We start from the raw sequence: 12,104 nt of genomic DNA, 5'->3' as shown, positions 1-12,104 counted from the left end.
ACAGTAGCAGACAATCATTGAGGACTGCATTTACCCTATGCCAGGTTTTAGTGCTGACCCTCGTTGGCTACTGTGCATCTCCATTGTTGCAGATATACCCTCCTATTCAGCACTAAGCAGTTTAACATATATGTATGGAATATTACCTGTACTTTGAACAAAGACAATTGTATATAGATTTATCTTACTTTAAGCATTCTCACATTGAGAGGCTATGCGAATACTGCCCTTAAACAAACAATAGAAAGTCATAACTCAAGAATTCACATCTACCCTCTTAGGACTACTCTTTTGATTTTGGATAAAGTTCTAGATGACCGGTCAAGAGGCCCTGTAACCCTATATGAAAAGTGATATATCTCTGTACCCAGATGCATAAATCTTACCCATAACTAGCGGCTTACGGCCCGCTGGCCCGCTTTATGGTGGAGAGCCCTGCACATGCATTTCTTCAACCCTCCACATCTGAAGAAGCTTCCTGGAGATATGCAGGTTCTGCAGATATTTGTGAGGTTACTTACATTTAGCCGTCGTTTCCACGAAAGACTCATATCCTGCATTCGTCAGAAGTTCGGGGCTTCCTATCCATCGGCAGTTCGTCGTGATCAACTGCCGTTGCTGTTCTGCAGTTGAATGCACAATGTGACTTCTATTTTGCCAATGAGTGTGAGCAAGCTCCGAGAGGGGTGTCACATGGGGTAATTGATTAATGATGAGGAGGATGGGGGTGACTTGCAAGGGTGTTGCGGTTATCATTTCCTTAAGTATAGGTCTTGATAGATATTGGAGGGACTTGTTTGTACTAGCACTTATACTAAAAGCAATACACCACTGTTTTAGAGGCAAATAGGTTCTCTAAGGACTGATCATATTTAATACATGGCTCAAGTACGGCTGAGCAGATGAAGCCCTGTTTTCCAGACCCTATGGTCGTATGTGCCGAAGTGATGCTAAATAGTAATCTATATGGTAAAGGATTCCCACTTGAGGGGTGTAATTCGGACAGAATGGCAGAGGTTCAAGTGGTAATGTAGGATATTTCGCTTCGAATGGCCGTGGAACGGTACCTCACCTGCAAACCTCACAGTATTCCAACGTCAGGCTTCTCATCCGCATCGTTCCTCCAGCCCCTGGGACTAATGCGCATCTGTTAAACAGGCTAAGACGTAACAGAGAACCGGTGCTCAACGGTGTCGATATTCTTCACTTCAAAACCAGCAGCCTCGAGCTGATCAATAACCCTGCTACGGGGAAGACATATTTGTTCATAAAGAGCCCCCATATCAAGTTTTTTTGTATTGCCAGGATCCGAGGACAGTCGCGATAATCCATGCGAAGGACTCTGCTGTGCGACTCCGGTATACCGGCATTTCGAAGGGTCGTGTTGCCCATTTCGTTTGATTGCGACCCAAAGTGACCCCAGTGATATGGGCATTGTAGTGGACACTCGCGAGAGTAGCCAGGGTCCCCAACCGCAGCCAATATCCAGCAGAGAGTCCCCCGGTTTCAACCGAATCTTCTCGCATACTACAGCTAATTTGTTATCAAGCGACTCCTCTTCGCCAACATCGCCGATGATATCTGAAGTACAGACCATACGAGGGCCAAGGAACCATGTGTAGAAATCGTCACCGCGATCATAATTGCCGCCTACCTGTTCCTCGTCTATTTATGGATTAGCTATATATACTTGACTAGACCTGCTGCTGGAAGAGAACCAGGTAGTAGTTTCATAGGAGATGGGAGTTACCTGGAGGGCGACAGTGGACAATCAGCTCTGGCACAAAACCAAATGAATACGCCCCAGGAGAATCTTAACGAGGCCCAACCATGGTGGTACTCAATGTTGTCCAAGCAATCTCCATGTTTGGACTCCAGCTTGCCGCGGAAGTATTTTTCCTAGGATACTTCAATGGGAATCTTTTTTCAACTACGGTATCTGACGTGATCCCTTTGCTTTGAAAGGAGAGATAATACTCAATTGGACGACCTGGCAGCTTTACCTTCTCATTGAGACGAGGGGATATGGAGGAGAAGACAGTCCAGTATCCTATGAGAATTAGGACTGCAGTGCATATTACAACAAAGATAGTCAAGACCAGGGCACCATCCAACTAAAAGGAGATAAACCACAGCACTGCAATCAGAAAGATGACAAAGAGGATATTAGACCATGAATCATTACCGGCACCACCAGCAGGTAGGGGGCATTTTTAAATACTAGAAACTGTAGCAGGAAGTGTGTTAGTCCTGCAATTCCAAGCCATGAGGGCTTCAAACTTTGCAAAAATTACTTACCCTTATAGTTAGAACTCCACAGTCCACCTTAGAAATATTATGCGAGGTCTCTGGGGTTAAAATAAAGTCAAAGAAAGGAGGGGACGATTCGGGGTGCTTTTGCGCCATCTTGAGAGCCTAAGGAAGGGCTCCAACATGGTCTCTCAATAAAGAGGTATGACCTTCCTTATAGTATCTTTTCTCTGTGAGCAAGGAGCCTTTTCTTCACGGGCACGCAGGTTCCACTTCATTCTAAGGGATGGACTTAACCCATCCTCTGTTTCATGTCATTGCGCGTCTGGTGCTATTCAGACCAGGTACATCTAGAGTCTCTGGTTGAATTTGTAGCGATATACAGAATGTTGCAATCGATTGAGTTGGGCTTTCTTATACAAGGCTATCCCAAATCCACAGCTTTCCCTATTGCCTGACTTGTCAAGCGTCAGTATACCTAGGACATTCATGTGCAAGGACCCCTTGCCTCGTAACCATTGCCGCTTTCCCAATTCAGCCAAGAGAAGGAGTCGGCATTCAGCTGCTACTATTCGAAACTCAGAGCTGAGACTCATATTCACTCTATTAAGATCGAATACATGATACTTTGGTCTTAACACTGCATACACATCGCATACCATGTACATCATGCTGAACAAGTGGTTGAGCTGGACCAGGACCAAAATGGCCATCATCAGACCGAATAATCCGCTACCATTCATGAAGTGCATATTGAGCTTAAGTCTGAAACTATTGGAAAGACATAGTTGTATTTTCTTCGGTCATATCTGGCTGATTCGTCGTTTTGTTGGACAACCACCGCGTGGTACAGATTGCTGATCATTGGGTGGAGACTGCCTGTGAATGCTGTACCGAATGGCCAATAGAGGTATATGGAGGATAACAATCATGATTAGGCTTGTAACCTATCTAACATCACAAAGCTCACAGAATCGAGCGCACAGAGTAGGTGTTGGCCTTTGGACTGAGTGATCAGGTAGAATGTGCTATGCTTTATACAGCTATGCATAAGTGGCAGAATAGAGAGGAATATGTAAACTCTTTCGCACCACATAAGATGAATATAGAAACAATATACAGGGAAATGAAAACAAACAGTTATTGACCTAATCTAATGGTTACTAGGCTTATTTTATTGACTGGATATTCTTCTCACCAATACATGCTACACTCAGTCCTGCGGCATAGATTAGAGAGTTGATGCAGCTTCGCCCATGAGTTTGTTGTTGCACAACGTCAAGATATGATTAGGGGCTTAGTATAAGATTACTAGATCCTCACTCTTAATCCAAAAGGGACTTGAAAAGGAGAGAGACTCCCTGCGGTCAGCTCCGAGGAAAGATCGAGTCCAAGTCCTCGGAAGGAATATGTCGCGGCCTCAGGCCACCACGCCAATGTTCAGGGCTGAAGAAAGTGAGGCCAAAGAAAGCGAAACTCCGACTCCGAGTGACGGGCGGATTCCTGAAGAAACAATCAATCATTAGCGTCATCATTATCATTATTTCCTACCAATCATCAAATCATGCTGACGGATGCTGCAGAACTTGCAGAAATCCCCGATGCTCAGCTGGTCGGGATCATCACTGCCATCGGACTTTTAGTTTGGGCCAGAGTCCGCGGACTTTCAACGCCATCCCGAGTGTCCCTGATCCTGCCAAACCTCCATCCTTGACAAGAATCTGACAAATGGACCATAATACAAAACTCAAAATGGGTTATAAGCCCAGTATCACAACACTCTCACCTCTCTCCCCTCTCGTCTGTCTTGTCCTACCTAGATAACTCAAACAGACCTGACCCAAAGACTTCTTTCGTCGTCACACAGGCTCAACCTGACAGAACATCGAAATCATCATGTCTTCTATCGACGGGTCCACGGTGCCTAACAGCAGACCTCTCAGCAAAGAGGAAGTCGACCGACCCGACGATCTAATGGCAGGACCTGGCGGTGCTGGCGAACCAGACGCCGGAGGTCCTCCATCCGCCTTCTCATCGACCTTCCAAGAGGCCATCTTCATCTTTGTCATCGGCTTGTCGCAGCTCTTTTCTGTTGGCGGTCTTGGAAATGCAGCGTTCTCTGTGCAGGAAATCGGTCGCTCCCTCAACGCCACAAGCAATGGTCAGATGTCTTGGTTCCTGGCCGCATACTCCCTCTGCGGTGGTGTCTTTGTTCTGGTCACTGGACGACTGGGTGACCACTTTGGCCACAAGTATGTCTTCCTCTTCGGGTGGATGTGGATGGCTCTTTGGTCTCTGGTCAGCGGTTTTGCCAAGGATGTGGTTCTCTTCGACATTGCCCGCGGGATGACTGGGATCGGCAACGGCGCACTGGTCCCCAACTCGTTCGCCCTCCTGGCGCGTGCATTCCCTCCATTCTCGGTCAAGAAGAACATTGCCTTTGCTTTCCTCGGGTTCTGCGCGCCTTCGGGTTACATCTTCGGTGGACTCATCGGCGCTGCCTTTGCAGAAAAAGTCACCTGGCGATGGGGATTCTGGTTCTGGGCCATTGGCTGCCTCGTCCTCGGCGTGGTGACCTATTTCATTGTTCCTCACAGCGTGGGATCGCCGATTCCCGGACTCAGCATCAAGCAATTCGACTACCTCGGAACGGTCCTGGGTGTCTCGGGACTCATCCTCTTCTCCTTCGCCTGGAACCAAGCCTCCGTGGTGGGCTGGGAAGAACCCTACGTCTACGCCCTTCTCATCGTTAGCATTTTCTTGATCGTTGCATTTGCCTTCTCGCAGTCGCACGTCCGGGCTCCCGTCCTTCCTAATACGCTCTGGACCCGCAAGGGCTTCTCCCCCGTCGTGACGGCCATGTCGTTCGGCTGGATGTCCTTTGGCATCTTCCTCTACTACACGACCATCTACATTCTCACCGTCCACAAGGCGCAGCCGCTCACGGCCGTTGCACAGATGGTCCCGCTGGTCATCGGCGGTCTGTTCGCCACTGCCTCAGTCGGCATCTTCATCGCCAAGGTCCCGGCGCAGTACATCTTCGGCGTCTCGATGTTCTCCTTCTTCATCGGTAACCTGCTCATGAGCTTCGTCAACTACTCTCCTGTCTACTGGGCCTTTATCTTCCCCGCGTGTCTGCTCGTCGTCGGCGGACCGGATCTCTCCTTCGCCTCGTCGGGGATCCTCATCTCGAACGCGGTCTTGCCCGAGGAGCAGGGTGTTGCCGGCTCGTTCATATCCACAGTCGTGCAATACTCCATCTCAATCGGTCTGGGTATTGCCGCTACCGTTGAGGGGCATGTAAACAACGGCGGGAAGGACATTGTGCGCGGGTATCGCGGTGCGCTCTGGCTCGGTATTGGCTTTGCGGCTATCGCCTTCTTCATTGTCGTTTTCTTCGTCCGGGACAACCGGTTCGACAACAAGGAGAATGAGAAGGATGCTGCGAGCAGCACTGATGGCGCCTTCGAGACTTCTGTTGACAAGGCGAATGCTTGAGGATTCTTACAACGGTTAACTGTCACGCCATTTACGCCAAGATCATGTTTGTTAGATGTTTCTTTAGAATGCGCTTTGCACTACCTGCAGCACCAATAATAGATTGATTTAATCTTGCAGCAAATACCTCGAAATAGGTTCAAAACCAGGTCTTCCACAAATCCAAGTAAATTAATGGCCTTTTCCGTAGTTTGTAAGGTCGTATGGCACTATGGCTAGGGCTGAGCCATGCACACACTGCAGGTCTTGCACGTGTGTCCATCCCTAGCAGCACGTTAGCCTGTTACAGTATCTGCCCACGGACTCCGTGGAGCCAGGCAAGCAGGCTAGACGAGGCTCCCTGCTCTAACCAAATATGTTAAGATCGACATCTGCTCGCTTTTGGGTATGCGGCCTGTGCCAATTCGTCGGTTATTGCTCATTAAGGGATTCTCCTTAGTCCTGGTTGTCCTTTCAGAAAGCGTAAGCGTCGTGTCTTACATGCTACCTTGATGCCAATAGCACAATGTACCATCGGTAGTTCTCGAAATTAGTTTCGCAGATACGTGAGTGTGTGTGCTCGGTTTGGAATGGTGTGGTGGTAGGTTCACAATATGTTGTTTTCCTGCCACGGCTGTGTTCGTGGGCTTCATTAAAGCCCCCATCTGCGACAGCCTTGCTCCTGTAGGTAACATCATCCGGACTACAGGTGTTAGAAGGATTAGAGGGCTTAGAAGGATCTATGTTCGTAGCAGAGCACGTATCCAGGCAGTAAACATGTTGACATGCAAAGTTGTAGAGACTCACATCATCCATACTCAGAACAGTGTAATGGCCTCGATGCTCCTATTTCTGGGGTTGGGGGTGAGAGACGGGTCCCTATTGCGAGGCCAAGACACCGGCGTCGACAAGGTCGTATCGCCAAGCAAGATCATTCTACTCTGTCCAAACCGACCAACCTTTTCCAAGAGACGAGAACTAGTGATAGCCAAGCCCGCCTAAAATGAAGGAAACCCCGTTCTGACTGGTGCCAGAGTGCGAATCCATCGCTAAGACACCTGCAAAGTGAAACCTGGCAAATGAACTCCGTGCTGCTTGTTATATCATCATCCTAACCCCCTACTTCTCCCATCATGATCATGTCCATGTCTACCAACTCCATGAGTCCATGGCAGGTGCTGGCGCTGCCAAAATGGTTGCCCGCGAGACAACGAGTACAAATGCTGCAACTACAACCTCACTTCTAGCCATCACAACGCCCTTTGTCCAGCCCCCCGAATGTGCCTCTATCTGGGATATCACAACTGCCTCAATAACAATCAACACCACTATCACCAAACAAACGACTATCATCTTGTCAGACCCGGCAGACGAGCGATTTGCCCGTTGTCAAATACCAGGATGGGACAGTGTTGGGAGTCAGCGCTTCTCGTTCAGCCCAGCCGTGTGCCCCAGAGGTTGGACATACTGGGAAATGTCCACAGAACAAAGCTACACTGATAACAAACACATAAAGACACGCTCAACTGCTTTCTGCTGCTCTGAGTAGGTCTTTTTCTTTCTGTCTTTTGTTTTTGATTTCCCGTTAACCTTGCAAAAATAAGGCTGACTTGCGGTATAGAGGCTACTCTCTATCCAGAAACTATGACCGTGCGAACATTACAGCATCATGCTTCCATACAATGACTGCTGGTGAGACAGTCACTGGGACATTTTCACATGGCAAGGGCTCAACAGTCATATTCACAAGCGGGATTCAAGTGCACCCTGCATGGCAGATCTCATGGGAAGCGTCCGACACAAAGACCATGTCGCCATCGCTGCCAGTACTAACGAATTCCATGCGCGTCCCGACATGGGTGCCGGGGGAGACGATCCCCCCAGGCAAGTACGAAATGGGCAGTGACAGGCAAGATTATAATCCCGGCTGGGATACCCTTATGAGGTTTATAATGATAGGCATCCCTATCATCGGTGTCGCACTTATTGCGTCGGGTGTCTGGTGCTGTATCTGCTGCCGGCGGGCCAGGCCGAAGGAAAAGAGAAAGGAAGAAGAATCCAAGAGGCAGCGGGAAGCTGTCTCTGAATCTACATCATAGTATCTGAGTGATAGGCGTTCTGACGAGGAGCAGTGATACCCGGGTCGGACGTCTATCTTCAGGCCGGATAGGTTCCGTTTGCCTTTCGAAGAACCTTCATGGAGCCCACTTTCTTGGTTGGATTGGCGTTAGTGTATTCCAGAGCTTCGCCGATTGACATATCTCAGTAGGTCTCCTGTCTCTTTCTCAGATACTCTACCATATGGTATGCCTGGGCTGATCAGTGTAGTGGAAAGGGCTTCGATGAAACGACGAAGAGGCTTCCCTATGACTCGCCATTTTTGCCTCTCTTATGGTGACCCGGCTGCTCTGGAGTTAGTCCTCAAACACCTCTTTCAGCATCAGCGCTCCGTAAGAACCGCTGAATGCTTCCTTGTGGGTGCGGTTTCTGCAAATAGTCATCCTTCATCAGTCATCTCCCGTCATGAGATGTATAAAAACATGCTTTTTGAGGACAAACAGCACTATGCAGAGACACCGGTTGGGTGCATTTGCAAGGATTTAAGGAGCTCATGGTACCTCATGGTGTGGAGGGGATGATATTCAAGTTTCCTGCCTGAGAAACCACAGGTGAAGAGTTCCAGACAATGTATCGGACGCTGTTGATGTATCTTTTCTCAGACCGACTCTCTCAATTAGAGTGAACTTTCAAATGCTACCAGATGCTGGAGGAGTGCATACAATCTCTGCTGGATAGTAGACTCTATTCATCCGACTACGGAGGAATTTCCCTTTGGTCGACAATCTCCAGAGCAATCCCATAGAAGCAATAGGGCTCCTTCGTCTCGTATTCTTGACAGCACCAAGCGAAGATCGACTCTATTTACAAGAGAATTCATCGTATAGTTTGATCCCACTCGTATTTTGTTCCCCCATTTGTGTTAGCTTCCTCGTAAACATTATTAATATACCGAATAACACTGTCACCCTTGTTCTGGGGTTCAGAAGCAAAAGATGTACCTTGTATAAAGGGGATACCCTCAATTCCAACATTGCTCCCATCATTTCAATTCGAATGGCCATTCCTTAGAGACAGATTATTTCCTACCATTATTTTGTCACTCTTTTCATATCTTCTTGTCACTCCTTTGGTTTTCTTCTTTGGTTTTCTTTCCAAAAGGACCTGTATAATCATCTGATACATATCCTTCCAACGGCAGCATGCTCTCCAAGCTACTGACGACGGTCTTGCTTCTGGCTGCCCAAGCCTACACAGCGGATGTGTCCAAGCTATTCCACTACGAATTGGGACTCAACGGGACTGCACACCAAGCGGAGTTCCTGGAGCGCACCCACGCCGGATACAGGCTCACCTACGTGAACGGGTACTACTCCCCCGAGCAGGAACAGACTCTCTTCTCCAGCATCTGGGAAAAGACGAACGCTGCCGCCGCCGTCCCCTGGATCAGCCGACACGGGCTCACGGGTACCCAGTACACCGATCTCTCCACCGAGCTCCGGAGCAAGAACTACCATCCTGTCGTCCTCAACGGGTATAACCTCAAGAACGGAGAGAGACGATTCGTCACAATCTGGGAGAAGTCGCCAATCGGTGTCTGGACACAGTCGGTGGATCTGACAACGGACCAGCTCAAGGAAAAGGTTGCCGGCCTGTCGCCCCTGCGCCTCACCTCCCTCAGCGGCTACACGATCAACAATGAACTGCGCTATTCGGCCACTTGGGGGGAGCGCACGTCCGCGGACTGGAAGGGGGAGTGGCTCTACTACACCAATCGAACCGGTGTTTTGAATGTAGGAGTGGATGCCGCCGAGTGGAAGCCCACGTATCTTCATGCGCATTCGGTGGATGGGGAGCCCGTGTTTGACTCGGTTTGGGAGAGATATACCGGCCCGGGCTATGGCGTTCGACTTTGGTATGATGAGGGTAGCTCCACCGCGGAGATGTACAAGACGTTTTTCGACAGCATGACCAAACGGGGATATAAGCCTAGAATGTTGACTGGTCATTATTCGAAGGAATGTGGGGTGCGATATGCCGGTGTCTTTTATTGAGATCTTTTGGGCATTGTGTCTGTCAACTTGAAGATAAAGATAGTTTTATAACCAAAGTCATTAAATGAGGCATGACTAGCATACAACAACTATAAACAGATTCAATTTTCTCATCGTCTACTTATCCCTGATACAAAGAGAAACCATGCTCGCTAAAAGAGAAAAAGCTCTAGCTGACATGCACACGCCAGTGCTCGCGGTGACCATCCTCGAACGCTGTGCGAGTGTGGTGGGTCATGGCGTTGTCGTTGAAGATGAAATCTCCCGCCTTCCACTGGTGACGGTAGGCCACCCGGCGATCGTACAGCAGCCGGGTGAGCTTCTCGCAGAGCGCGTCGCTCTCGGCCACGGGCCAGTCCACCACCCGCACGATCGTCGGCTCACTGCTTCCGGGCACACACTTGCTCTCTGGCCAGGGCTCGTGAAAGCGGAAGGTGTCGACGCCGGACTCTGGGTGGGTGATGATGAAAGGCAGGAGGAGCTCGTGGCCGCCAAATGCCTCGTTGACGGCGGTAAAGGTCTTCCACTTGAGCTTGCGCAGGTCCTCGAGCGGGATGCTGTCCGGGCCGAGGAGAGGGATGAGGTTGCGGGAGGAGGCGAAGAGGGTCAGTCCGCCCTTGGACTGGGAGGCGGCACGGTTGCGGAACATCTGGAAGAGGGGCGGGACGGAGATCCACTCGCCCGTCTTCTCGTCCTGGACGGTCTTGAAGACGCCGTCGTAGTGGAAGGGCATGGCTTCGCGGGTGAGCACATTGTTCATGTTGAAGTCGGCGTTCTCGCGGACCTCGAGGATGTCGCCAAAGGGCCACATCTGGATCTCGCCCAGCTCGCGGGCCTTGCTGCGGAATACTTCCTTCTCGACTTGCATGGTAAAGCCGCGCAGGAGGAGCGGGGCGGTGGACAGTGCGAGTCGACGCACGCGCTTCATGTTGACATCCTCGAACCTGTAGGGCCCGTATCCGTCTCTGGGGCGGACGAGCATACCGCAGGGGAAGAGAGGCTCGAAGTCCAGCTCCATGCCGAACCAGTCGAAAAGGTCGGACTTCTCGCGAAGCAGCCAGGGGCGGCCCTCGTGGTTGGTGATGACCTCGAACTTGGTCATGTCGACGGTCGAGGCATCAACAATGCGCACGCTGGCGTCTGCGAGGACCGCCACGGCGCCGTGCCAGGGGGTGATGAAGTCCGGATTGGTCGAAGGGGGGAAGAGGTCAAGAGTGATTTTGCCGACATTGTTAGACTCGTGGATAGACAGACGGATTGTCGATTGCGCCGAGGAGGCAATCAGCTTAGCATAGGCCTGAACAGGTTAGCAACATAGTGACGAACGGCTGTATCGAACCAGGGCCTACCTTTCCCCGCTTAAGCATGGCAGCTTTGAAAGCCTCGGGATCTTCGGTTTGAGGCAGTGCCGTGTCATAGTGCTTGCTTGTTGCTTGCACATTCTCATCCTCGTTGGGGTCGACCGCCTGAGCCAGAGTACCATCGAGAAGGTTGCGGGTTTTGGAAACGTGGTCGGCATACTCCTCGACCGTCTTCGCCTCCTCGGGAGCAATGCCGGCAAGAGTTCCAGGGCGGACAAATTCAAGATGAGTGAGACCAAGAGACGAGGCGAGCTTCTTCAATTCCTGATGGTAGGCAAACGCGTCGGCGTCGGAAATCTTCAAGAGGTCTGCTTCCCATAAGCAAGTCTGTCGGTCTCACAGGAGATTCTTTGGTACACATACCTCCGTATACAGACGCATCCGAGACAATTACAACAGTGGCACCGCCCTCGTAGATCTCAGCAATGGAGTCAGCGAATCCGTCGAGGGTCTGCAAAGCGATCTCTTCCGCCTTGTCTGGCAGAGGGCCCAGAGTCTTGCGCTTGTCTCCCTCAGCAGGGGCCTTGAAGGGGAAGGCTGGAAGGATGAATCGCACTGCCGCCCCGTTGGAGACAGTCTCAGTGAGTTGTTTCTCTAGCTCTGGAGCGAATTCGGAGAAGCGATCAGGGACGGTAGCGGAGCGGTGATGGTACGCTGAGATGATTGAGAGGATCTGAGAGACCTTGTTCTCCGTAGGAGAAGGAGGGTTGCCGGCGTAGGGCATCTTGATCTATACTTGACAGATACGGTCTCTCAATTTGATTTTTTAATCTTGTTTTCGTCGTGGTTGTTGTTGTTGTTGTTGGTTAGTCTCATCTCTCGTGCTTCGTGTCCATCTTTATGTACCCAGCCATCTTGCTCTTGGTTCAAGCTGAGAAACTAGGTCACCGCGGCCTTCGTAACA

The 12,104-nt window shown here is 50.3% G+C and overlaps 3 protein-coding genes across 3 annotated transcripts; 2 read left to right on the top strand and 1 right to left on the bottom strand.

The window, feature by feature from the left end:
- Positions 1 to 4,146: 4,146 nt before the first annotated feature.
- Positions 4,147 to 5,748, top strand: CDV56_103543 (uncharacterized protein; the record flags this gene model as incomplete). Its single annotated transcript, XM_026757162.1, has 1 exon — positions 4,147 to 5,748. The coding sequence occupies one exon, from the start codon at positions 4,147 to 4,149 to the stop codon at positions 5,746 to 5,748; it is 1,602 nt and encodes a 533-aa protein (XP_026613418.1).
- Positions 5,749 to 8,987: 3,239 nt separating this feature from the next.
- On the top strand, positions 8,988 to 9,839 carry CDV56_103093 (uncharacterized protein; the record flags this gene model as incomplete). Its single annotated transcript, XM_026756712.1, has 1 exon — positions 8,988 to 9,839. The coding sequence occupies one exon, from the start codon at positions 8,988 to 8,990 to the stop codon at positions 9,837 to 9,839; it is 852 nt and encodes a 283-aa protein (XP_026613417.1).
- A 169-nt stretch (positions 9,840 to 10,008) lies between these two features.
- On the bottom strand, positions 10,009 to 11,924 carry CDV56_102846 (isocyanide synthase family protein; the record flags this gene model as incomplete). Its single annotated transcript, XM_026756465.1, has 3 exons — positions 10,009 to 11,136; positions 11,189 to 11,508; positions 11,564 to 11,924. 3 exons carry the CDS (start codon positions 11,922 to 11,924, stop codon positions 10,009 to 10,011), a joined length of 1,809 nt encoding a protein of 602 aa, XP_026613416.1.
- Between the last annotated feature and the right edge of the window lie 180 nt (positions 11,925 to 12,104).

The sequence above is a fragment of the Aspergillus thermomutatus genome (assembly GCF_002237265.1).
Source record: "Aspergillus thermomutatus strain HMR AF 39 chromosome Unknown NODE_128, whole genome shotgun sequence".
Classification (NCBI taxonomy): domain Eukaryota; kingdom Fungi; phylum Ascomycota; class Eurotiomycetes; order Eurotiales; family Aspergillaceae; genus Aspergillus; species Aspergillus thermomutatus.
This window is presented reverse-complemented; position numbering and strand designations above follow the sequence as displayed.